Below are 27249 nucleotides of genomic sequence, written 5' to 3'. Positions count from 1 at the left end.
GCTTTCATATGCGTGAGACCATATTGTTTTAACTGTTGACTTTCTTACCGGATGAGAGCCACCCGATGGATCCACGGGAACTCACTCCACCCATTCACCCATTCAGTTTCAGCAGGCTGCATATCCTCCACAAGGGGGAGCTGCTAGGGCATTGTCAGTCCGGTTCGACGCGTCTCCCGAAACGAACTCACAGTCCAGGTTCAAATTATTGGCAACCCCTCGAAATTGTAAGTACAGGAATTAAAAATATCTTCGGATCTAAATGCAAATGAAACAATTTTGTGTAATCAGAATATTTAATAAAGTGTCCAAAGTTGCTAAATAACAACAACAAAAAAATGCTTTCATATAGGGAAATATAAAAAAATACAGACATAACACGTAGGATTGACAGAATTATTGGCCCCTTTTGATTAATTTAAAGTAGTTCCTCAAACAAAATAAACAACTAAGAATCACTTGGGCTTAATTTCAGTGTTCACATGACCTGAATTAACCAATGAATGATGATTTTGTGCATAAAACGGGGCTGATTGTTTCCAGTTTCTTCTTCACAGTGGCGAAGACAGGAGAGCTGTCTGAGAGCATCAGAAATGTCAAAAAATATAATTCCAAAGGCTACGAGGCAATTGCCTGAGATCTTGAAATCCCTGTTCCAACAGGTTGTAATGTTATCAAGAACTTTCCCGGTCAAAAAACTGTTAAGACGCTTCCAGGACGTGGCACTAAGAAGAAACTCTGCGAGAAGTCTGCGAACGTTGTGGAAAAAACACCATGCAAGACATCTCAAGAGCTTCAGGCTGACCTGGATCAGTCTGGAATGATGGTTTCAGCCTGTACCATACGCTGCACACTAAACCAAGTAGGGCTCCATGGGCGAAGGCCAAGGAGGACACCAATATTAATAGAAAGGCACAAAAAGGACAGGACTAATGTTACCAAAAAATTTCATAGATAGGCCACAGTCTTTCTGGGATAATGTTATATGGACAGATGAAACCAAAGTAGAGCTCTCTGGGAATGCAGTGCATCAGTTTGTTTGTAGGTGACAAAATGAAGCCCATGAGGAAAAGAACGGCCTACCTACAGTAAAACATGGTGGAGGTTCTATCATGCTGCTGTGGTGCTGCTTTGTTGCCTCTGGTACTGGAGGCATTGAATGTGTCAAAGGAACGATGAAATCAGAAGATTACCGAGGCATTTTGGAGCAAAATGTGTTACCCCATGTCAGAAAACCAGGTTTGAGGCGAAAGCCTTGGTTCTGTCAGCCGGACAACGACCCAGAGCACACATCCGGCAGCACAAAATAATGGTTGAAAAGGAAAAGATGGACTCTCTTAAACTGGCCAGCAGTGAGTCCTGACCTAAACCCCATTGAAACCCTTTGGAGAGAGCTGAAATCTGCCACTGGGAAAAGGTCTCCTGCAAACTTAAAAGAGCCTGAACAAACAGCAGTCTAAGAGCGGCAGAAACTACCAGCAGACAGGAGCAAGAAGCTTCTAGATGGCTACAAGAAACATGTAGAGGCCGTCGTTGCTGCCAAAGGTTCTGCAACCAAATACTAGTGAAGGTTGCCAATAATTGTGTCTGGGGTACATTTTGTGTTTGTACTATTTCACTATTATGCAAGTTTTGATTTTTGGGTAACCTTGGACATTTTTTTGGAAATATTTTTATCATACAAAATTGGTTAATTTGCATTTATTTGTGAAGTCATTCTTAATTCCGTGCTTAAAATTCAGGGGTGCCAATAATTTCAACCAGGACTGTAAACTAAGCTGCTACAGCTGCAAGTCTTAAATGGAAAACCAGTTTGAAACCTCAAACCTCTGAAAATAAAGACTGCTGTAAAATGTTGAATTACACTTATTATGGTATTCAGTATTCAATGTCCTGGCTGTATTTTGGATCAAGCATAAAAGAAAAGCCAGAGGTCCTTAACAGAAATGTTACTTTTTGTAGATACAAAGCAACTGTGGTTTGTGGTCTTTGTATTTTTTACAAAGTAGGACTGTCAGAGGGAAACTGCCCTTGTGTGTGCGCATGTAGACTGTTTTTCATTTTAACATTCTAAAGGACGTTTAACAGAGAAATAATAGTTTGTCATATATTTGATCTGTTCGTTTTATGTCACTCTTGCTGAAAACATGCATGCTGTGGAATAAAAAAAGAGCACTGAACACAAAAAAAACACCACCAAAACTGTTCTTCAGTGTTTGAAAAACTGTTTTTACTAATACTGCTTGAGTGTTCAAAATACCATGACCAGACACTGACACTTTTAAGTGCATTCTTTACATATGATGTGTGATGACCGTCATCATAAAAAAAAAAAAAAAAAAAAAATCTCCATAAAAATGTGTTCACCTGTTAAACACCATACAAGGAACATATGGACATAACTCATAAGTCAGGTGACTGGACTCATACTGTCTATTAGTACATGGACACATAGCACTGAAAAAGCAAAGTAAACAAAGCAATGAATGTACAACTAGTGCATTATTAAAAATATAACAGTATCAAAAAGTAACAAAAGTCCAAAGTTCAGTCCATGTCAGTTTTCAGCCTACATATTTGTGAAGAACAGTGCTTAAAGGAAATGTTGCTTAGTGTGAATATATATATGCTGCATTGCGATCCAGTAAAACAACAAATTTGTAAAAACAATAAAACACTGTTCGGCTACTACATCTGATTTATGTAGGATTTCGTATCTAGGATGTAGATTGGATTTAAAAAACTAAATCTCAATAGCCAAAGTAAAAAGGTATGAAAAAAATGGGAAATGAATAACTGCACAGGATGATTGGTGGCTCACTGTACACTGAGTAACCACTGAACTTAATTTCAGGGGCAGAAAGATTTGGAAATGTGTCCTTGTCGATTGAATCTGTCCTTTCCCATCACAAAAAAAAAAAAACACAATTTAAAATCCACACATGAACACTGTAGCCAGACACTGTTTGCATGTGAGTGCCTCCGTGACGCCTGTACGGCCACAGCTCTAAAGGCAGTCCTTAATGGTTCCATGATTTCATCCTTGGTGCAGTCAGACCTGTAGCGGAGCAATACCTCAGAGAAACTTACTCTCTCGGAGGGGATGCATGTTTTATTGATCTTGAATCATTTTGAGATCCATGTTCAGTTCATACCTCACACCCAGATTCCTCGAGTGAGCTTCTTGGGTCTTATTAATACAAAGGAAATGGCAAATAGATGACGTTTCACAGTCCAACCTGTTACCTTTCTGTGATATAAATGAGGAAACGGGCCTGCATTTCAAATTCCCCCACGGTGTTTCAGTTGCTTAATCGTGTTGACAGTCACGTTGCAGAACTGCTGTAGTAACACCACGGCAGAGTGTTTTCTTTTTCAGTGGTTGTTTCAAGCCTTTTCAGTCTGGCTCAAAGCTGCTACGGAATGCATTTACCCTTCAAGAAAAACCCCACTGAGTTGCAAATGAACCAGGAGTGTTCTCCGAGGTTTTCTCTGTTCTCATTTGTCATTGCACAATAACTCTTCCTGTTGTATACAGAACAACACCATCACGTAAAGGCTTCCCTTCATTAAAGCACATTTCACTAAACAATTCTGCAATCACAACTTCACAGATTTGCTTTTTTTTTTTAAAAAGTCTCCTATCACTCTCCTTGATATAGATAAGTTGATATGGAAAAAAAAAAAAAAAAAAAAAAGTGAAATTGCTGCAAACAACAAATTAAAATTTCTAAGTTGCTACCATGTAGTAAAAGTGTCTGGCACAGTGCACTGCGTGGCAATAAATACAGAATATAAATACTTTACATGTACCTGAGCTCAGACTCGTAGCACCATTCAGAGACAGAGCACCAAAGGGACACGGCAGATCTCCTGATTCAAAACTCAGAGAAGCCACCTTTTTTTTTTTTTTTTAAGGTTTTTAGAGCTTTCATAGTGCAATTTTTTTAGTGTCTTATCACAACACTGTCCCTATCGGCCAAAGTCTCAGCTGCTGTATTTGACGTTGGCAATTACGCGAGGCTTTGGTAGTGTTGGAGGTTGCTTGGGACTGGGTCTAAAAGGAAGAAAAGTGATACAGATATGTAAAAATGATCTCTCAGTGAGTGATACCAGCTTCAGTGATGTTTTTTTTTAGCAAATGTTGAAGGTTGGAGCTCACCTGTTGGGGTGTGGGACGGGGCGCACAGGTCTAGGTACACCAGGCTTTGGTGCAGGGCCGCAAACAGCAGAGGGCCCTTGGACTACAGCGTGGCCCTGCACTACAGAAGGACTTCTAACCAGACGAGAGCTCCTTGGATCAGCAGGAAGGGGCTTCTGAGGAGGACTAGGCTTCTCCAACTCCTGAGGAAAGGAGAGACACAAGAATTTCCACCAGGTGGCACTCACAGTCAGACAATTACAGCTCAGACTTGCAGGTCATGTCCTCGTCTCAGATGCATCAGGGCAGCGCTGCCCGTGCAACTCACAATGAGAGGTGCTGTCATGTGGTTTTAATCTTCCCTAGAAGGGCGAGGTCATGCTAAAGGCCTACTACCTAGCCCCCATCGGGTCTCCACTCACCACCTCCTCAAACACCACAGAGAGGAAGGAGCCACACCGTCAAACCTCAGACCTCACCCGCCCTTGGAATTGAGCCCACCGATTCAAAACATCACTCCCAGATCGAAAGCAAATTTGGTGCCCTAATTTAATGTTTCATTGAAAACTTTAATGCTTTGTGCTGTCAGTGAAGTATTTAAAGGAGGATACAGTACGTCTCCCCTTTATATCCATGAGGTCAAGTGTCATGACAAGCTGCAGTACCGAAGTACTGCTGCGAATTCATCACACTTGACAACCAGTACTGGCATCCAACGGGGCCGGCTGGAGCTCCGTCCAAAAATATCAGAATAATACCAAAAGGCAGTGAAGTGAAATGCAGGCAAATGAATCGAGCATGTCTGATAAGGTGATTAACAGGCACAAAATGTTGCTGCAGTTTCAACTTAGAATAACTGAACCCATTTCTCACAAGTACAAGTCTGTCTAAAAGCCTGCTGGCTCGTTCAGGTGAAGCAATCCAACAAGGCAATTCTTCCATGCCCCCGGCAGAGAGCTCTCATTACGGGGGAGGGGGCTTCGTCAACGTCTGGAAGCTGCCAAACAGCTGCTAAAGATACTGTTGGTGAAGTCTGCTGCCAACAGGAATTCCTTTCAGTTTCACACTTTGACACTGAATAGGAGCAGCTGAGAGGGAAAATCTACTTCTTGAAGTCAAAACACTGCCAAGAGCTGCCGCACCTCTCCTGTTGTACAGGTTTTTTGAAAACCAAGAACCTTTGTGAAACTTAATGGTGCTTTTTTCAAATGGCTCTGGAAACTTGACTGTACAGTATATTCTAAAGCAGAGCAGAAAATGTACTTTTTAGACGGCATGCTGTATTTTGATTTATGTTCTTTTATGTTGTTGTCTGCATTTGTATTTGTTTTTTAACCTTATTACCAAGCTGCCCAGGAAGAGCAGGTTTAGCTAAATCTGGCATATTTATACCACTATGATGTCCATTGTGCCTATTCACTTTAACCCTCCCTATATAGTATCTTTATTAGACCTGTGTTTTATTATATGGCCTTTTTTTGTGTGTGTTTATACACCAGCTCCCACCCATGAGTGTCAACAAGAGTTATAGTTGCTGGAAAATACATTAATAAACACATGTCTGCTTGCAACTTTACTATAGTGTTTTATTACCCATTCATGAAATGTTTATGTGTTTTAAACATCTTACATTACGAAAACATCTATGGATGAAAATTAAGCAGTAATTATGCAATGCTCTTTATGGGATGCTGATAAAGTCCATCATATGCTGTCATGGTGTTTATTAGCTCCAGAACAGCATTGCGTTTTAAAGACAAGTCTCTTCTGTGACCACTCCATTAATCTGGAAAAGACTAGAGTGTCATTATCTGTTTAAATCAGCTCTAATTAGCCCGATACTGGTGTAGCATCTCTTTGACCTCGGTTCCCCTGTGGCGTCATTTTCAATGCTGCTGTTAAAGGCTAGAATGCGTTCTCTGACATAAATTTAAAGTCAGCTCAGGATTAGTTTCAGTCTGGAACTCACTGCTGATCTTTCATCCACATTTTGTCCTGCTATTTTTTATAGTGAGCAATCTCTCATTTTGTTGTCAATCAATCAATAAAAATGTAAAAAAAACCAACAACTATCTTTACAATTTTTCCAGGGGCCGAGGTGACATTGTCAGATTGTTCGTTTTGTCCTATGAACACTCCAAAACCAAAAGGTATTCCATTTACAATGATATAAAACTGTAAAAGGCAGCAAATCCACACATTTGAGAGTCTGGAAGCGCTTAAAAAATTTATTGATTATCAGTGATCATCAACTCCTTTCATCATTATCTCAAGCCTCCTTCTGTCCCTTTATCTTTCTGTCTTTTCCTTTCGCGCTCTCTTTGCCTTTCTGTCTCTCTTGCCCACAGGGCATAAATCAAACCGGATTAAAGGCAAATAAGAGTCTTTGAGAATCTCTGAGTGAGAGGGATTTAACACCAGGAACCTCTGGCTTTCTCTTCCCTTCAACTTTGACAGCCTGCAATGCCATAAGTAAACTCCGTGGAATACTAGTGGCAGCAAGTTTACCAGCATGCGATCTCGGGACATACTTGCACACTCCAGTTGCTGTTTAATCTTCTCCGTCTGCCTCCCTCTACAAGTCTGTCTCCATTTTCATTATTTATGTGGTGGTTTGTATTGTAGAATTCAAGTCTCGCTTGGATGACGCTAGCTCCTGGGTTAACCTCGTTATTTTATGAGACTGTGCATAACTGTCAACATGCATATACTTTTATAGGACACAAAAGAACCATGAAACAGTCGACATCACAAAACCCGTCTGAAGGTGGAGTGAACAACATAATTTCCCTGGTTTGGTATTATAGGCTCTAGCAGTGAGTAAAAGCTGCCTAGACCCAGCGGAGAAATTACAGTGAGTAACATCATCAAATAAAATGTTTCCAGTTGAAGGAAAAGGGAACGCACTCACCATGACCATCCTGCAGGAGTTATGGCGCGATGCGCTGCGAAACGACGGCCCCCTGGGTGCGACGTGAATATGAGGCGGAGGGGCTCGGTGAGGTGGAGGCACCAGAGGTCTCAGCTGCCTGGGGCCAGGGGACAGGGACACGGTGAGAGACAGGGGGACAGGTTGGCTGAGGTGAACTGGAGGGCACTGGGGCAGTCTGCGCAGGCTGTGGGAGGGGTAGGGTGCCGGTGGGAGCACCGCCTTTGGCCCCCGATGAGGAGGCTGCAGAGAGACGAACGCCAGAACCAGAAGAGTCGGTCAGAAGAGAAACCGTCTGCTTCCTATCAGAAACAGTCCTGTTAACCTCCTCCTGTTCCTCTACTGTTCTTCCTGATAGTGTCAAAGGAATATAAATCTAATGCTCCCACTGGCCTGCTCACTATTCCCCAAGTCCTCTGCAGGTAACCTATCACAAGAAAAGACCAAGACTGTGCCACGAGCACCCGCTTGGCCTCACTCAAAGGTGGACACAACTAAAGAGCCCACACACACTCCCACTGAGGCAGACCAGACATAGAGTTGAGCCAAAATATGACTCTGCCTGGTATTAAGACCTGGCCAGATGCGCATAACCCAAGAACACACGATGTAACACATACAAAGGCATGCACACATGCGGCCTGCGGCGGTTTAACACAGCTCCCGACGACTGGAAAATGACCTCACCTGCACTGTGCTAACATCAAACAGCTTTACATCCTTTCTCTTCTTACCGTCGACTCCGAATGAAAACCACATGCTAGTAACTGAAAACACTAATCCCATGGTAATGCACAACAGCCTGCCTTTACTCGTGTGCCATCCTGCAGCACAAATGTCAATTCAGACCGGGCTCCTCTTATTTCAGATCACGGGTCACCTCGGCTTACAAAGCATGTCAGGGCAGTAATGGAGCAGTGAAGGCGTACAGTGATGTAGGCACACAAGTGATTACATCGAAATTCTTGCTCTGTCTTGCACTCATCGGTGAGAGGATGACTTTATATCTCCCGTAAGCAGCCGCATCAACATCACTCATGTGGGAAACGCGCAGATGTAACAATTTCTCTCTTAACGGGGAGCTGTTTAATGACAAGAAATGCATTCAAGTGTCGTGAACACACTGCTCACCACAGACTCCTTTACCGCTACCTCCTCCACATGTCCACGTAGAGAGGGATGATTTAATTGGATTTGAGTGAGCTGCCATTTGTGTGAAAACAACACGTCAATCCTGCTGAGAATGATTTGCGCTAGCGAAACAGCTGCAGCGTCCCAGGAAGAATATTACAGCGCTGTTCATCTGCTGGTGATGCTCCATTTGTTTGAGTTACATAATGTACAAAAGGCTCGTCTGCCTGCACACACTCTGTGTGTTTGCGATGGGCCTGTCAGGCGAAGAAATGTGATCTACTGACCTTGAAGATGGTGGCGCTGTGTGTCAGAGGCGGGGCCGGTCCAGATGGAGACGCTGTGCTCACTGATTGAGGCTGGTTAGGAGCGGACGGTCTGCTGATTGCAGCGCTTACCGATCTGGAATACAAAGAAGGCATTTTATATCGCTAATTATACACTTTTATCATATCAATAATAAATCAGTTACAAAAGTAATATATTTCATATTAGCAAATAAAAACAAATTATACACAGTAATTGACTTCAAAGTATGACCACTCAGCAGCACCCGTCACACTGTTTTACCATTTGCAAACACTGCTAGATTAATAAAGACTTTGAGAATTAAAAAATAATTTAATTGTCATATCCTGAAAAAGTACCGGAGCTTCTCGATTGGGTTCTTTTTACTTGTGAGGAGCAGGCCCAGTAGAGTTTTTCTTTTGATGCAGATGATCAGACCAGCTCCCAGGACAGTGAGGAGAGCCACTAGGATGCCCACTGTCAGATTCCCCCTGTCTGCTCAGAAATAGACACAGAAATAATAGGAAGTCTCAGAGACAGTGATCCTGAACCCGAAGTAGTCTTAGACTGTATTTGTCAGTATTTCTGCAGATTTATCTTTCAATTTTTAACCTTTTGCTGTCTAAACCTCACTTCAAACCTTGTGGATTCTACGGATTCTTTAAAGTTTTTATGCCAGTTTTTATTGCCTTACTTCAAATTATGGTTTTAAGCAGAGGAAAACAAGTGTTTTAGGACTCCTCAGATTTAGTTTGTGCCTGAGCATGAATCTGTGATATATTATTGTTGAAATGCTCTAAAATTCCACACAAAGGATCTATGACCTAAAATGACCCAAGCGACCATAAATCAGCCATTTGTTGTACTTGAGTCATAACCGTCAACTTACCTGCTAATCTGATGGGGCCACTGTCCACACTCCCTCCAAAACCTGCCTTGTCACAAAATGGAGGCGCCCAATGAGCCTCACAGTGGCAGTTCTTGTTGCTGTTGCAAACCTGCAGTATATCAAAAAGGACAATTTACTCTTAGATGAGCCCAAAATTTAGTCATCAGCTTTTTTCACGTGTTCGCCCAACACAACACCCCTTTAATGTGCAGCTTCTGCACTCATCAAGCTACAGTGCATACACTTGATAGGTGACAATGTTATGTTTATGAAACTGGATGCAGACTTGAGTGACTTCACTCATTTTTGATGACATCTACTGATTATTTTTTAATTAATCAAATAATCAATCTACAAAATTGCAAAGAGTAGTGAAAATGACTATCACCACTTTGAGGAGCCCACACTGAGAAGCTCGAATCAGTGAGAATTTGAGATTTTTGCTTAAGAAAAATGACTTTCAACGATTAATCAATTACCAATTTTATGGTTAATTAATTTTCTGTCTGTGCTGTGTCACCACTAGACACCCCAGTCAACATATACTCATGATGCAGATTCTCAAAGTGCTGCATGGAGTAGGCAGAGTAAACCGCCAGCCAGTGTGCCAGCTCAACATGGCAACGATGTCTGGTATAAAACCCAGATCAGAGCCTTTGCCTCATACCACATTTTATAATCTCTCCCTCTCTTGTCTTCCTGTCCTGCAGAGTGCAGGAATGGAAAAGTCTAAGAGGATTCCCCCAGCAGGGTAATATGCAGCAGGTGAGGGCCTCTTTCCAAGGCAACATCTTGATCTAATCTGTGCATCCAAAGGGGGCCCTGTCTCCTCAAGGAGCAACATCCTTTTTTTTCTTTAAGTAAAACAGTCCTTTGAGCTTTATAGATGTGCCTTAATTGGAACTAGACAAACAAATATGACAAATTGATGACTGAAGATGTTTCATTTTAAGAGACAGTAAAAAAACTGTTTCTTCTGCAGCTTTGATGAAGGAAAAACTTTACCAGTTACAGCCTGGTCACAAAGCCTCTGGGTCCTACCAGTGAATTTAGGGGTAAGACCACAGAGCCACATATTTCATCTCAAATGGGACCATCCATAAATGTTTGATGGGTGGCAATTAAGAAAAATTCAATAGCCATGCTCCCCAGCTCAAAGTCAAACCGTGTGTCTCTGCTCCCAGCATTTGGCCAAATAAAGCATGGCCTTAAGATTTCACCACAGTTTTTTGGGACAAGGACGACTGCCTGAGAATATGATGAATGGCACTTAAGCCTGAACATAAATGAAGCCATTATGTCTAATTGATTGAACCTTTCAGCATCCAGAATGATTGATTGCAAGGCACTGTAATGGCTCCCTCCACCGTGTACTGAGCATTTGGAGGATATTACAGCCAAAATAAGCTTCTGTATGAAGGAGGAATGGGATATTAAGTAAACAACTAAACTGGGTGGGGACTGGTTTGTGATAGACACCTGTCACACATTTATTCTCCCCAACACTGAAATAGGATGAAATGTGCTGTACTCACCCCTCGACCACTGCACTTGGCTGAGCACTCGTGCACACCAAATACACTGATATTCTGGCACCGTCGATTCAGACACATCTGAAGCAGACAAAGACATTAAAAATTGATACTTTGAGCTCAAAGAACATTTCAGTTATATTCTAAACACTTTAATCTTTCAGGAGAAAAGACCAGCAGATCCGGCTTTCTAATTCTTTTAATTTGCAACCGACAAACCACTTCAGCTATTAAACAGCATAGCATGAAATATAAATATGTAAAGAGTGGGATTTTTCAAGAATATATTAAAGCCGGTTTTTAAAAGTTATTATATAGCTCCTATAAGGCACCACACCCAAATATATCCAGGCTGTATGTGAAGATGAGCTTGGCAGCATTGGGTACAGAGTAATGCCAGAGCCCTTGACGAATGAAGGCGGAGGCTGGATCCTCCCTTAAGGGTGGAGGCCCGTAGGGAAGTAAATTAGACTAAATGGAGTAACTGTATCATTGAAGTGACCATTGGCTAAATTGATGACCACTGGAAGATACCAAATAGGCTGAATAATGGTAAGTCAATTAAGTGTCTTAGGCTGTGCAAGACTCAAATGACAATGGGACACACCCTGAAAAACCTCTTAAAATGTCGTAGTCATGGACCATCGCTCCACATCACTTTTTCCACTCTTATTTCCCCAGCATTTGGGCAGTACATTTATATTGTATCTTCACACACAGTCTTAAAGGATAGCTACCACCGCTAGTTAGCCGTGGAGGTAGAGGTAGTGAAATCCTTCACGCAAGTAAAAGTATCACAAACTTACTTTCCTGGCCGCTATGTGCTTAGAGTCCTTCATTTGTAACTGTGTAGCAATTGCGACTGTAACTCAGGTGAAATAGCACGTAAAAACACTATTTAAAAGATTTTCACATTTCTATTATTTATATATAACTGATATCTTAAGGTATTGATTTATATTTTATTTATTACTGATACCTTAATGTGTAAGAAGCTTTTAATGTTGCAGCTGGTTCAATTTTAATTACATTCCATACTGCTAAGTAGTAATCTATAACAATACACCAAATCCAGATTTCGATAAATTAGTGTAGTAAAAAGTACAATATTTCTCTCTGAAATGTAGTAAAGTAGAAGTATAGACGAGCATAAAGTGGAAATACATCAGAAAAGCACCTCAAAACTGTACTTAAGTACAGTACTTGAGTAAACGTACTAGTTGCTTTCAACCACGGCTAATGAGTCAGCTGTATGCTGGACTGCTCTGTGTACTGCGTATGTGTACGTATACTGGCTGTATTCAACCGTCTCAGGCCTCAGCTCTCACCAGTCCATCTCCACACTTGGTGCCCGTCAGGACCAGGCCGGGGTCGGGCATGTCGTCGCCCAAGTAGACGTGTGTACCTCGGCACAGTATCCTTCCCCCTTCCTGCAAGGGGATGTTTGTTTCTATGGAAACAGCATTGGTGCCAATTACTGGGCGGTTAGCTCCTCCTTGACACTGGATTTTGCCACATTTAGCATCTCTGTAAACAGAATGAACAGGAGGGAGACTAACAATGTGATAACTGAATAACATGTCACTATTTCCCAAATGTGTATATATGCAATTATTTTTGCTCTCACTCTTGCTGTCCAATTATAGAAACTGCAGAACAGGCAGCTTGTTTGTGCTGTTTTCAGACAACAACCTGAGAGATTTTGTAACTTTCTGCATAACACCAAATGGCTCTGTAACCCCGCAATTACGGCTGCAACTAATGATCCTTTCCATTGTTTAATATTTCAGTGATTTTTGGATTTGATAGTTTAGTCTGTAAATTGGCAAAAAAAAAAAAAAGTGAATAAAGCCCATCCCAAGTTACCAGAGCCCAATGTGACATTTTTAAATTGCTTGTGTTATCCAGGCAACAGTCAATTAGCTAAAAGATATGCAGTTTACAATTATATACAACAGTTCTCACAACAATTTTCACATTTTTTATACAACAATTCTCACATTTCAGAAGCTGTAACCAATTTGGCATTTTTTGCTTTCTTAATGAATTAAACAACTAATCGACAAATCAGCTGATTGTTTCAGCACGAGACTTAATCACATACATTCCAGTCTCTAGCAATGAAAAAAGTCCTTGCTTTTAAATGGGTTCAGTTGTGCTCATATCAAAATCTAAAATATGTAAAATTCTTTACACAGAGTACCTACAGTATAACGTTCACTGCATTCCCCAACTGACATACAATAAATGCGTTCATTGGTTTCTCTGGGAACATCAGGTCCTACCGTGCTTCACATTTGGCAAAGGAGCCTTTGGAGTCCTTGCCACAGTTGCCATAAGGGTCTCCTGCTGAGTTGACCCTTTCAAAGCAGATGCCCGGAGCTGGCTTGGCCCCTATAACACACCATGAAACACATAAAAAAAAGCTGGCGTCCATTATTGAACCATCCACGGACAGTATGAGCCAGAAAGGGGGCCTTCCACATACCTTGGCCCCACAATGTGATACACTGCTGCTCATGAGTCTGGCAGATGCCATTATAACAGTAGCCGTCCACATTGTGGCAGGCGTGGCCGTCATGCAGGTAAACGTTGGAGGGGCAGTGAGGGCCGGTACCGGTGCAGAACTCAGGCAGATCACAAGAGTTACTGGATTCACGGCATGGAGTGCCTGCTGGCTTCAGCTACATTCACAAATAGACAGCAAGAAAAAGACACAAAGACAAAGACCCAGAGTCAAGCGTAGACAAATGTGCAATATGCTGAAAAGAGCTCTAGAGATAAATCTACCAAATTTCATTAACAGTGCTGATTTAAGGACTTTGGAAAAAGTTAAATTAGAGTAAATATATTTATGTCAAGATGCATTTGAAAAACTGTCATGGCTGACTACTCAGTATATTTCTTACCTGACAGTCCTGGCAGCACTGACCGTGTGCACAAACAGCCTCCCCCTTCAGAGTGCAGGTAGTAGCATTGCAGCAGGGATTCATACATTCCTGCAGATGGAAAAGAAAATCACAAAAAGGCGAGCAGAGACACGGAAGATAAGTGAGGGGGAACAAAAGTAAAGAAAATTTAACTCAACACAAAAAGATCAGATTTCACCCCAGAGCATATGCTCAGACTTTGTTATCAGAAGGAATGCAACCCTAGAAGGACTGTTCTGTAGAAACTAAAAAATCTGGCAGATGAGAGGAAACAGCAGTTACTAGTTCTCTAAAAACAACGTTTCCATCTGAAAGGACTTACAAACTCATTCACACCCCTGGAACCATGAGCTGGATGGTGAAGGAAATAGAAAAATGAAGAGAAAGGAAAAGAGGGACATACTACCAAAAAAAAAAAAAAAAAATCCTTTCTACATTGTGTAATCTAGAGAAATTGGCCAGTATTTAAAAAAAAACTGCCAATGGGGTAAGCAAAAGGTATTCTGAAGTAATGCAAAAGTCAAGCCACCATGTCACACAGTATCTGACCATAAAACTGGTAAAAAAAAAAGAAAAAGACTTGACATAAACAATGAAAATTCAGAAATTCAAGACGAAGTTTCCTGAAACTAGATTTTTTTTTTTTTTTATTCTGCTAAATGTAGGAATTCAAATTCTATAGCAGCATGACGCTTTTTTACATTAGGGTGAAGAGCTTTACCAGCAGGTTGTAACGCACACAGATTTACACTACGCTCCCCCAACTAATCACACAACCTGTGTGTGTTAGGAGTAAACCCTGCAGTATCTACCAGAGTCAGGAACTGAACCCATACATGCTACGCTGTCATAAATATGGCTCACTCAAGTTATTTCAGGAATTTCCTATATTTAAATCTCCTTTTTCTGCTTAAGGCCAAACAGATTTAAAATCTAAATATAAAATTTACCCAATTACTTCATTTAATTTACTTAGTTTACATGTACTTTTAGCAGTGCACAGTGGGTTCTTCAACAAAGTAAAAAAAGAAGAAAACATATACTCGCAGTGTTGCAAAGACATTTTCTTTTATCTCAGTAGTTGTTTGGAAGATTAGTGTGACAACCATAGAATCAGCCTTTCAAACCTGTTTCTTGGTGGCAGGAGCCAACACACAAGTTGATTATCTTACCTAGAAAAATCAAGACCTCGAAGCAAGTTTAACAATCAAATTTGAAAGGTGCTGGAAAGAATTATTTATTTTGGATAGCAACAACAAAAAAAGATTAAATCGGCCTAAAACAGGATATTAAGACAATCTCTTCCTTTTCGCAGTTGGGAGAGAGACAAACAGTATCTGCACTATACCTGTAACATTTCGCCTCTCACCATGGAGGCCCATCTGTTTCATGTTAGCCCTTATAATGAGCCATGCCCTGCACCGATCAGCAACTCTCTGCCTTCTGATACAGATGGAAGCCAGCACTCAATCAAGGCACAGCGTATAAAACGTGTATGTCTGCTTGCGCATGTGTGATCTCACACAGAGGCGGGCTGACTGGAACCCCAAGGGTCAGCTCTTTCCCTCTTGCCATTACGGTCTGAACATACTGTACAGCCGAGTACAGTAAGACCTGGGAGGAAGTAGATGGATGGAGCTGGCAGGGGACACAGCTGACATGATGGGCCTTCCACAACTTCTTTCAGCCTATAAACCATTGTAAAAACCATTCCCGTGGTCCCCAGGGCCAAAGGAGGAGTCGCACTGAAAAGAAGTAGCCTGTGATTGCGAGGAATGGGACACAGGCTTTGAGGCTTTTTAATGGTGGAGAGAGGTGCTGTCTGAGCACTCTGATCTGGCCTGGGTTCGCATGACGCTGCCGAACTCTGTGGAGAGCTTTATTATCGCTGCTGGCTCAGCCCTGTGGGGCTTATGTCAGTTCTTTGTTTTGAAGGACAAGGCCACTTTCAGCCTGACCCTGGCTGAAGCCTGAACAAAAAGACTCGCTGGGCATAAATGTGTAAACAAATGGTGAAAAACAAGGCACTCTCTCATGTAGGCCATTATATAATTCAAACTGTCCTTCCAAAATCATGATAGATCTCTCCTTCATATCTCATAGTTCTGTTGTTGCCTGCCTGCCTCTGCTGATTGTCAGTTGCATCATGATTAACCGTTTTACCCTCCTGCAGTCGAAGCAGTTAGCAACGTGTGCATTCCAGTGCAGATTCATTTAAATAATTCACCAGTTGACAGGGTGAAGCCGTCAGCGATGTTTCCACTCTGTGAATTGTACCACGATCGGACAAACCTCCTCCCAAACACCTCGTCAGTGCAAAGAATTAATACATTTACGCTCACATCTCTAAGGTAATTTTCTGAAGACTGCGTTTGCATTACGAGAGCTCTGTGCCGTTGGCTTTGACACCGAGGTGAACCATTTGTTTTTAACTCTGGGAAATGTTAGTTTGTGCTACGCTTCACTCAGAAAAGCTGCAGAAAACCCCACTAGCGCTTCTGCTCATTTCATTTCCCAAATTTGGGAAATATAATTAAGAATGACTTATGGGTAGCAGTCGAGAAGGAGATTTCAAATTTTGACAGAAGGGCCGTAAAACAAAACAAGTCTGCTGAAGAACTGAAGGAGGTCTGGATATAAAAAGAAAGTCAGTTTAACATGACCTATAGCACTCTCACCTCCTGTTCTCCACAGTCACACTCCTCTCCCTCCTCCACATAGCCGTTGCCACATTTCTGCCCACCATAGAGCACCTTGACCTCAGGCATGTTAAACAGACACATCCCGACGCCTTTTTCAAAACTGGCTGTCAGGTCCTTCTTGCTGCAGCTGCTGAAAACTGTCGGGAACGGATACCTGTGAGCGAAAGAAATGCTTTGTGAGCGACACAAACAGTAAGAGGAGGAAGACGACAGTGATGCCCCGCAAGAGCCCTCTTCAGTCTGATGTAATCAGAGCTAATTGCTGCTCATCAAAAAAAATCAGTTAACCCACTAGAGCTGAGCAATCTCTCCGAAGCTCCATCAGCATGCATACAGCACAGGGCTCCAGTGACTTCTCCCTCCATGGAGAGAGGGAGATCTGATAAGACGTATTTTACGAGACAGGGAATCATAAAAATTCTAACCAAAAAGCGCTTCCTTTGCAAGCCTTGCAACACCCATAAATTTGGGAGATGGGGGTATGGTATGTTTTTAATATTGTTTTTGGAGCGGACAGAGAGGGTGGTCTGCTCCATGGGGAAAGCACACAGCCCAGGGTTCTGTCTGCCAAAAGCTTTGTTAAAGACCTCATGTGGCTTTATTGAGTTTTTCTGTGATAATATAGTGCCTTAGATGACAGCGTGTGTGCGCGAGTGTGCGTGTTTGTGTGTAAAGTGCACGAATGTGTGCAGATTGTATCTTGTTCTCTGTGTGGCTCTTGATAAAAAAAAGCACCATATGGAGGTTTTTAATACCTCCACCCACACCATAAAATTCAGCACAACGAGGCTAGAATGGATGAATCTGTATGTAATATTCACAATCTGTGCTTGACTTTGTGCACACAGATGAGTGCATGCATGAGACAAGAAGTGGGAGATCCAGCTCAACTTAGATGCCCAAATGTTTCTTTCAACAGGCTCTCTGAAGGGCACTTGACTTTTTGAAACGTATGTTGTGAAGTATGCCATCAATCATACTTTTACACCTCTACAAACCCTGCCACCCACTAGCCTGTTGGGGCCTGTGGGCTCACATGGTTTGATGTTCTTTCCTTTGCATGGGTCAGTGAGACTTTTCCCGTCACAGAAGTGAGGAAGAGTGCTAACTCTGCTGCAGTCGGGATAATAAACAAACCGAGCATGCACCCGGCAAAAGCAGCCGCAATCCACCCAACAGCTGGTTGTCAGGAGAAGGGAAGTCCAGATAAGCAAACTGTCAACAGAATAATTCAAACACATTCCATATATTCAGCGCATATTGTACTGTCATTTTCCCAAATGACAGCACGGTAAATTGGCTAGTTGGCTTGTGAAGTGTTTCTGGTCTAGAGAATGACAGTGTTGAGAAGACAGCAAACGTGTTATGGTTGTAGCAGAATGGTAATGTCTACAAACCTTTCAATACGCATATTTCAAGAGCAGCTTGTGCATAAGGGCCAGTTCATATTCAGCCTGAGCTTCTGTGGCATCATGGGGTAACTTAGTCACGTAAAGGTCCTTGGCACTCCGATAAATGCAACTCAATGAGATGTTTTTTTGAGTGAAACATGACTTTAAATGTGTTGGAGTTGTCGATTTCTTTTCAGCTATGATATTGAGCCTTGAACTCAGACCCACTGGCTGTATTGATATAGAAGCTATAAAATAACCACTTTCTATTACGAGTTTTTCCTTTCTGGGAAGGAAGCATTTCTATGTAGCTCAATGTCGACAGCTCTTTCAAACTGTGTTTTTCTCTGATTGGGTTTCACATCTAATATGGCTCTAAATATGTCATGACACTCTGTGAATGCTTTGACATGACCTCATTCTCGGCTTGCCTTTGATTTCCGTCATGTGTGGAGGCGGCTTACATCAGCTCCTGCTGCTGACCCCCCACCACGCAAACATACAGCCCGTTGCTCTCTAACGTCAGTGATATCCAGAGGTTGTGTTTGGTGAAAGTGGGGTACCTCGAAGCAGATCTCTGGACACTCTGGATTAAAGCAAAAGATCAAAGTAGAATTGTAGGAAAATTAAATGGCAAAAGGAAAGGGCAATAAGGAAAGCTGTAATAACAGCCATAATTGCACCCTCTTTTTCTCCTCCTCTCTGTCCTCCTCAGGGGATCCTGCTATGATGAACAGCTGTCAAGGCTGCTGTTCATCAATAGGCAGGCCACTTGCTTAGCAACTGCTGTTGTTGATTTCCTTTTTGCCCCCAAAGCCTGAGCCAAAATTGCTTGCTCAAGTTGCAGTTCATTCAGTTTCCATGAAATCAGCCCTGCTCCTCAGTTACCAGCCAATGCAATGCATGAAAAACATTCACATCCTTGTTTTTTTTTTTTTTTTCTTTTCTTTTTTTGGTAACTCTGAGATACATGAGCAGCATCCAGCTGTTCTTTATGAGAGGCAATACAGAAATAATTGGTCTATCCTGCAAGAGTCTGAGGGTGGGAGGAGGAATAATGACTGTGTAAAGGCAGAGGCACCGATGAATTACAGTCTATGGCATTTAGCAGCTGCATTCCCCAGAGCTAGTAAAGCAGTGCCAGGGCCAGTAACAGTGTGCACATCTGGGGCTCATGGTGATCTAAGGACACTGCAGACAAGCACTCATCCCCTGGGAGTCTGGGCCACCACCTTAAAAGAAGAGACCCAGTATGACTCTGTGACCTTTGGGCTTCTTCTAATCCTGTTATGGTTTTACAAATGATGAGCCGTGTTCACCTCTGCCTGGTCTATAAGACTTCTCTTTTTTTCTGTCTTATACTGCAGCATTGTTTTCCACCTGGTCGTGCTTCAGTTCCATTAAGAGATCAATTCTACTCTGTTATTTTGTTCATCTCTAACCTACAGTCAGCGTTTGACAGTTGGCTCCTAAGCCGCAGAGGTACCGCAGCTGATGGTTGATAAGAGTGTAGAAAGCAATCACTGCAACTAAGCTGCAGCAATGGCCAAACAAGGCTTGAATGGATCAGTGGGAGGTCTGGTGATAAGGAATCATTCCCAGATCTATTACATGCCTCTATGATCTTCCCCTCATTGTGAAAATACTACAGAGATGGAGTTTTTCAAACATCTCACAGCCCCGCTGCTTCAACAAGAGGGTAGATGAGATGTGACAGGTAACCCAAATTTTTGTAGAGAGTTAGCAAAGAAGTCATCACTGAAACATAAAAAAGTGGATTAAATGGAACCTCTGACAGTTCACAACCAAAACGACATATTTCTTTTGGCTCAGTTTCTTTTGTTGTGTCTCTACTTTCCTTTGGCCTGCTGTTTGTCTGACCTACCTTGTCAATCTGATTTAAAGACTCCAGTTTTATTAAACAAAAATGGATTCAAGACAGAAATTCTTTGGCCAGACATCCAGAGAAGCAGCAAAATTATTTTATCTCAATAAACTTGTGCAGTTTTATACTTTCTGCATTGCCCGATGACACTTGTGCTCAATTATGTGGTTCGATTAAAAAAAAAAAAAGCATAGTATAGAGCATTCATATTCAAAAAAACTTTACAGGTCAAATTGAGCTGGGCAGGGCTCTCTCTCCTCCTAGCCTGTCTGTCCTTCTGGTTCAGATCACAGAGACACCGGGAAACCCATCCAGCATATCCTACACAGCCAGTTTATGTCACATCCCTTCAGCCATAAAACAATGATCAGGCTATGAATCAGATTTGCCAGCCCTTCCAGTGACGCATCTGCCAAAACATTTTCCACCATCCTTGAAATGGTGAGAACATTTTCAGAGAAAATAGCCTAGAAAATGTGCAAATACTGACTGTGACCCTATCTTCTTTTTGTTATCACAGTTTTATTACATTTTGGAAGACTTTGATCTGCTGGCACAAATGTGAATAAAAGCTAATTCAAACCTGACTTTTACAACTTTGACTATGACAAATATTTAATACGCGCTTCACTACACATTTACTATTAATTTTACAGCTTCCTTTGTGCACATAGAGCCCAAACTCTGGGCGATGACATTAGGTGATATGATCTGTTATGGCCTTTGGTGCCTGGCAGTCTGCCCTATGTTGTAGATACTGAAAAGCATTTCCACATTGATTTCCCTATGGACCCAATTAAACAAGGCATACTAGAGAGTTCCTGTTCTTCAGTGGGTCACGGGTCATATTTCAATGGCATGCCTTGGACACTGCCTCACTTCCTGTGATTCCTGATCATTTTATGACAAGAGAAATACATCAGTCTCTGTTATACTGCTCTATAGTCATCATCTTACTCGGGACATGACGCATTAGTAAATGTATCCTGCCTGAATAAGGCATCCTGGAGTCTATCTGTCCAGCTCAGCTCGTGTGACCGACTTAGATGGCAAGTGACTGTATGATATACAGTACATATGATATACGTATTATATATCATGGAATTTGTAGAATATTTATAATGTTCTAACTAATGAAACAAATTTGCATTACAAATTAAAAAAATCAAACCATGCTGTTTAAATGTTGCAACCTTTTCATTTTGTGCACTACCTATTTGCACAAAATTTTGTGCAAATAGGTAATAGTCTACCAAAAACATAAACGACAGTATCATCTGCAAACATCTGGAAACCAGCTCCATGACACAAGTTTGGTAGATCATTTTGAGGACTTTCACACTGGAATTTTGGCCATTTTCTACCTCAAACACAGCCAAACTTTGTTCATGAAAGAACCGAGCAAGCAGACCATCAGAACAATAGTAAACAAGTCTTAAAGCAGACCATCGACCTTAAAGATAGGGCACAATGGAACTGAAGAAAGTGGACCAAGCACAAAACTCTGTGGAGTTCCTCCTTTAGTCTCTCGGAGAGATGGATTTCTAATGTACATATTTTTGTGCACATGTGTGGTCCTGTGTCTATTGAATTGCTGTGGGTGTGTTCCTGCATGTCTGTTTTAAGGTAATATAATCTCAAAAGATGAGACACACCAGCCTGTTCTAATTTAGAGCTAATGGGGAGATGGAGAGATGGATGCGACAATTGGCCGTGACCAGTGTGAACAGAAAACAAGCGGTGCCCTGTCCAGATGTGCAGCTGGCACTTGGACAGCTTACAGTTTTACTGCCCCCCACCATCTACCCCAAACCCCCAAGTCCTGTATAATAATGATGAACTGGATCTCCTTATCTCCTCAGCTCAGTTTCTGGAGCCACAGCAAGTCTATAAGAGCTTAATAATGGGTATCTGTTTGTACATACTGTAGCAGTGACAATGAAGAAATTCCTGTACTCTATTTGAGGAAAATGAAAGATCAGTCATAACTGCAAAAACAAATCAGGTACTCCTCACCGACTGAGTGTTGGTGAGTTTTGCCAGTACTTTCAGTTACTGAATGCAGGGGCTGGTAATCATTGGGTCCTTTGTACCTGCTCATTCAAGCCTTGGCCTTGTGAGGAGCCATTCTGTATAGTCACATTGTGCTTTGAAAAGAGCTGGGTGCCCTCCTAGAAAAACAAGACGGTCAATGTAAAAAACCAATAACTGTAGCTGCTGGATGACGTACAACATTCAGATGATTGCAGCAGAGCCCGTGTGTGGCCACGTGGAGTTTTAAAGCATGGAACTGCGAGGGCTGGACCTATGAGAGTTGTAGTACCGCCTCAGGCCGAGCATATGGTGCTGACCTGGAATTAGCTGAGGAAGTAGAATGAGGGAATATAGAGTTCCTAAACATCCTTATTTAAATGTATTGCTTCCTTAATCCTGGATTAAATAGCAGAGCAGCAATATGGAGCAATAAGGAGGTGTAGAGGGGATTATTTTGAAACCAAGGACTAGATCATTTCTTTCCTTTGTCAGCTGGGATGAAAAAAGCACACAGTCTCTGTGGAAAGCAGAACAAAAAATTAAATATTCATGTCTTATTTTATTTGTCACTAGTCTATGTTTGGTACAAACAACATTTTTTCACATTTAGAGATGTTCGTCACTTCTACGTACAACGTCAGGTTCAGATATTTTAAGGGCGAGGTGATAAGTTTTCCCTACATAAAAACTGTATAATGGACGGTTTTCAGATGCATTTAACTATTTATTTGGAGCTGCAGAGAGATTTTTCTACATTAAAGTTGCATGTATATCAAAAAATAGCATCACTCTAACTGTCTGTGAATGTGGAAGAAAATGAGTAAGGCAGAAAGACAGAGTAGGAAAAGGTGGAAAGACAAAGCTATTTTATTCCTGTTTCAACAAACATTTTTTTCTCTTTTTGTATGTTCATTGTGTTGCCATTTTTGGACAAAGTCCGTGACCAGAGATACTCTGGATCAGTGTTAAATATAAATCTACATTTTACTGCTGTGTTGTTTTTTAAGTCTATAATCAGGAATAGTGTTACCCTGTTTTTCATGAATCTGGTCCAAACCAAATACGGAGGGATGTTTCCAGCATAAACACCAGTCTGAGGCTCCCACAGACCACTGGACCTTGGCTTGAACTGATACCCACTGTTTCCACCCAGAACATCCCTTTCCCTCTGCTCGGTCTACTACAAGATGTCAGACATTACAATTCTTGGTGAGCACTTATTCAATAACTACACCTCTGACTTGATATGTTATTAGATGCGTCTCATGTGCAATAAACACTTTCTGAACTGTTTTCTTTAGTCTACTGGAGATCAGCTACATTGTTTTGGTATAAGTGAAACTCTGCTGTTTTGGCCATGCGCTGCCACTGAACCAGTGGCTTCTTACTCAGAATGATTCATGTTGCCTCAGGGCATTAGCACAGCTGTTGGATCTGCCATAAACCCAACGGCCGGACACTTGAACAGCATCATTTACTTACTGCTTGACAGACAATACATTACAGAAGGACAGCATGTGGAATAATGTTTACATATGATCACAATCTGGGCTATTTGAATAACACCTGCTATACTTAATAAGTGACAAAATTAATTTAAAGTTTATAATGGCTTTACATCATGATGATGCATTTCGGGTGGTTTTTGAGTTAGACATCATTTTTAAAGCATAACCAGAAGGGCCCTCTCTGGAGTACACTGAAACAGTGAATGATGGCGTATGTCCTGGGGCTGATGAAGGCCAACTAGCTGAAACAAAACTCCTGCAATCCTGGATGTTGCAGTAAGGAGTAAAGAGTCAGCTATATTGTATATCTATAATCTTAATTGTCAAGATAAACGCTGTGACTCACCCGGTGGAGGGAGTCATGATGCAGCCTCCACGATCCACTGTCACCCTGCAGCCACACCCCCTTTCTGGCGTGTCATGGTTCATTCCAAAGTTGTGTCCGAGCTCATGGGCCAGAGTGACAGCAGCGCCTAGGGGGTTGTCTGAATGGTCCTACAAAAAAAGATCAGTCATGCAGAAACTGAAATTGCCATTTACATCTCAATATTTAATATAAAACCTCTTTAGTTTTATCGAGTATATTCATCGAGTATATTTCTAGGCTAGAAATGATGTTACAAGCAACATCCCATGATAAAAGTTGTTTAGTTTACAGTTCTGTTGCAGCAAACAAAAGCTAATTAAAAACAGACATTTCTGATTACTAACCCTGAGGAAAATAACAAATCATAAAAAATTTTATGTTGGCCAAATTGTTGTTCCAGTCAGGACCCACTGGAGAAACATTACTCAAAACAAGTGAGTGTAATTGCATATTGCCAAGATTACAAACAATGCTGTTGGATCTCTCTTATCAGAGCGTTTCCACTGCTCGATGGTGTGGCACTGTAATGAGGAATGAAAACAGCAGACTGCGGGCTGTCACATTCAGCTTGCTCTGCACACTTGACAGAGCCAGATGTGCTGTTTTCATTCTCATAAATAAAGACATGAACGTCCTCTGAACAAAGCTAGCAAAAAGGTCGAAAGATAGAGATAAACTTGCAAAGGACAGCTTGAAAATCACACAGCCAATCAGGTTAAGATAACAGAAATTAAGAACAGTGTGAAGATAAAGCAAGAGTAACACACAAACTGAAAGCTGCTGTTGGCTGGAGGTACCAAAATTTCCTTCGAGGTGTTTAAAAAAAAAATGAACACATGAAGAGGCTGGATAAACAATGTTGCAGCGGCAGCTATCAGCTCTTCATGGATGCAGACCTGTGCATCAGAGCAGCTCGTCTCTGGAGTCTTTCAGTAGTGCTGTGCAAGTTGAGCCTAGATTGATAAACTGCTCTGCTGGGGGCTGTTGAAAGTAACAGTCATCAGCCATCAGCACTTACTGCGATCCGACTGCGCAGCCTGGAATCATGCAGGAGCAACCCGCTGATTCTGTTTCCTGGAAAAACCCAGACACCTTTAGCAACTGATGAAGCTGAATTGCTCAAGAGGGCACTGCATGCCACTGTCTCTGTTTGTTCTACCACACCAATGAAATTAATGTAACATTCGGGGCTGCTAAATGGAGATTCCAGATGGTCTGATAATGGATGTGTAAGATTTAACTGGCCAGGAAAATAACATTGAGACCCACAGGGGAAGTCAACTCATGCGTTCAAAGGTACTCTGTAAACGAAGGGAGACAACTGAGACAACAGGGTTGTGATTTGCCCAGCAGAAGAGTTGGCGGTTTAAAACTGATCCTTTATGTCTGTGACCTGATGAATGTGTGTATGTACAGCTTTATGATAATGACCAAGTCTCCATTTTACCATCTGGGACGACAAGAGTGAAGAACCATCTGGGGACTGGCTATAAACCTTACCACAAGCCAGCCAGGCCCCAAGACAAATAGCCACTCAGACGCAGAGAGTATAAAATTATAGCATGACTTGCACAAATACAACATGACTTGCGCACATAGTATAGGGTTGCAGTTCTGTAATGGGTGATCAGTTACGACATGCCACTGCATTTTCATTCAGGCTTTGATACGCTGTACCCTTATATTCTCTCATTTGTTGCACCTCATTAAGAGGCAAAGGTTTCCACTAATGTAATCAATACACACTGTGATTTATCAGCACGAAGTGGAGGGTACTACGCATACCCTCCATTTGGCCTTCCTGGAAAAAGACTCAATGATGTATGTGCCCTGAAGTTAATACTGGTTAATATCAACTCCGGAATCCTCAGCTCAACCCTTACACAGAAGACTCAGCTGAGAAATACGAAAGTATTATGTCAGACAGGAGAAAGATGGAGAAAGGGAAAGAGTGGAGAGGGGAAGAGGAAGAACGAAAGGATAAAATAAGTCTAGTTTCCCTTTCTAGAAGTCAGCATTACAACACATTATTTATTTTGCTTTGCTTCACTTTAAGATGGTGTGAAAGTATGTGAAGATGTATACATTCTGTAGCACATTAACATACCATGACGATTCCCCCCGATTGCTCTGCTGTGCACATACTCATGATGGGTGCCATACCAATGGTGGTGCCCTGGAAATACACCCCACTAAAACGGGAAAGACAGAGGTTACCGCATCATAAGCATACAGTATGTCTCCACAATTCAACTCTCAAGGTAGAGGTTACCAGGAGCCACTTAGTGGCACTGTAGAGCAATGTTGTGATGACAGCAGAAGGTTCTAGTGTTAGGTGAGCATTTCAAAGCTAATGTATTTTAGGACTTTCTTACATGGGCAGGAAACATTTCATTGGTTTCTAATAGGCCGTCATATAAAAATAGTCTAATTTGTTATTAGAGAACAAAGAGAACTACAGCCAGGCTGTGCAGCCTCACACTGGCTGTGAGGCTGTATGTGGGCATGGTGATGCTTGAGGTAAATGCCAACACATCTTAATTTAGTGTGTTAGTAAAGTGATGGACTGACCGACCGACCGACCGTCTCATCTCCTTGTTCGCATTATCTCCACGACCATGTATAAATGAAATATTTAGTCTTTCTGCAAAGCTAAATAAATTCCTCTGTCCGTATTCAAAGGTAAACTAGTATCTACACCAGTAGTGGATGGTAAAACTTACGCACTTTGTCATTTTAACCAAAAATGAGATGATGATAAAATGTTCGTTTTGTTTTTAAAAAAAAAAAAAGATGTGTATTTTCTTAGCATTTTGTCGGCAGTCAGCATTTTGTTAGCATCTCATGAGGCTTTCACAGCATGCAAATGGCTCAGACTGATTCAAAAAAAGGTTTTGCAAATGTTTTATGAGGTAGGAAATTTTTACTGGTGAAACAAACCATTTCTGTTGGTTGTGAAAAATCTACACCGACGGGTACCTTTGAGAGTACCTCAAAAGGAACCGAAGGTCATACTACAAAATATAATATTACATTTTGCTTGGAATGAATAAAACCCAAACACCACCCCAGAAACTACCATATAATTTGTTTTAATTTTGTGCTTTCAATTATTTTGGAATAAATCCATACCTTTCAAACAGTAGATGCCTCTATTTGAAACACCACTATTACATGTGAATGCTACAAAAAGAGATCTACCTGATTAGCTGGGCATTGTCGTGCGGCTTCTGAGGCAGCAACTTGACCTTCCTCCAGTCAAGGAACTCGTGCAAAGTTGTGAAAGGGTCTTGGGTGATGGGACACCTGTCCACATCGTTCCACACCTCCAAGCCCACCAGAGCCACTCGGATATTCAAAGCCCTGTAGAACTGAGGGTTGAGGGGGAGGTGGGGTGTTGTAGGTAGCAAGAAAGATGTTGATTCAGGCTAAGGGCTTAAGATCTGTTTCTCTTAACATTTCCGTTACTCTCTTCACTTTGGATTACCTATGAAAATACAAATGCTATTAAATAGCCACTTT

The 27249-nt window shown here is 41.7% G+C and overlaps 1 protein-coding gene across 3 annotated transcripts in view; it reads right to left on the bottom strand.

Annotated features, from left to right (window-relative positions):
- Positions 1 to 2251: 2251 nt before the first annotated feature.
- The window catches only part of LOC120794095 (disintegrin and metalloproteinase domain-containing protein 12), a 74659-nt gene continuing 49661 nt past the window's right edge, over positions 2252 to 27249 (bottom strand). Inside the window, exons 9-23 of one of the 3 annotated variants that reach the window (XM_040134757.1) lie at positions 26929 to 27098; positions 25835 to 25919; positions 23707 to 23855; positions 16519 to 16696; positions 13820 to 13909; positions 13399 to 13594; positions 13196 to 13304; positions 12239 to 12437; positions 10914 to 10991; positions 9379 to 9487; positions 8849 to 8984; positions 8489 to 8603; positions 7053 to 7313; positions 4163 to 4344; positions 2252 to 4057 (exon numbers count right to left, since the gene is read on the bottom strand). In XM_040134757.1, coding sequence (XP_039990691.1) covers positions 3988 to 4057; positions 4163 to 4344; positions 7053 to 7313; positions 8489 to 8603; positions 8849 to 8984; positions 9379 to 9487; positions 10914 to 10991; positions 12239 to 12437; positions 13196 to 13304; positions 13399 to 13594; positions 13820 to 13909; positions 16519 to 16696; positions 23707 to 23855; positions 25835 to 25919; positions 26929 to 27098 — 2127 coding nt within the window. In that variant the 3' untranslated portion in view covers positions 2252 to 3987. Of the gene's footprint in view, positions 4058 to 4162; positions 4345 to 7052; positions 7373 to 8488; positions 8604 to 8848; positions 8985 to 9378; positions 9488 to 10913; positions 10992 to 12238; positions 12438 to 13195; positions 13305 to 13398; positions 13595 to 13819; positions 13910 to 16518; positions 16697 to 23706; positions 23856 to 25834; positions 25920 to 26928; positions 27099 to 27249 lie in introns of those variants that run through there. The other 2 variants (XM_040134758.1, XM_040134759.1) reach the window with 2 other exon arrangements.

Source organism: Xiphias gladius, chromosome 9, assembly GCF_016859285.1.
Source record: "Xiphias gladius isolate SHS-SW01 ecotype Sanya breed wild chromosome 9, ASM1685928v1, whole genome shotgun sequence".
Taxonomy (NCBI): Eukaryota; Metazoa; Chordata; class Actinopteri; order Istiophoriformes; family Xiphiidae; genus Xiphias; species Xiphias gladius.
This window is presented reverse-complemented; position numbering and strand designations above follow the sequence as displayed.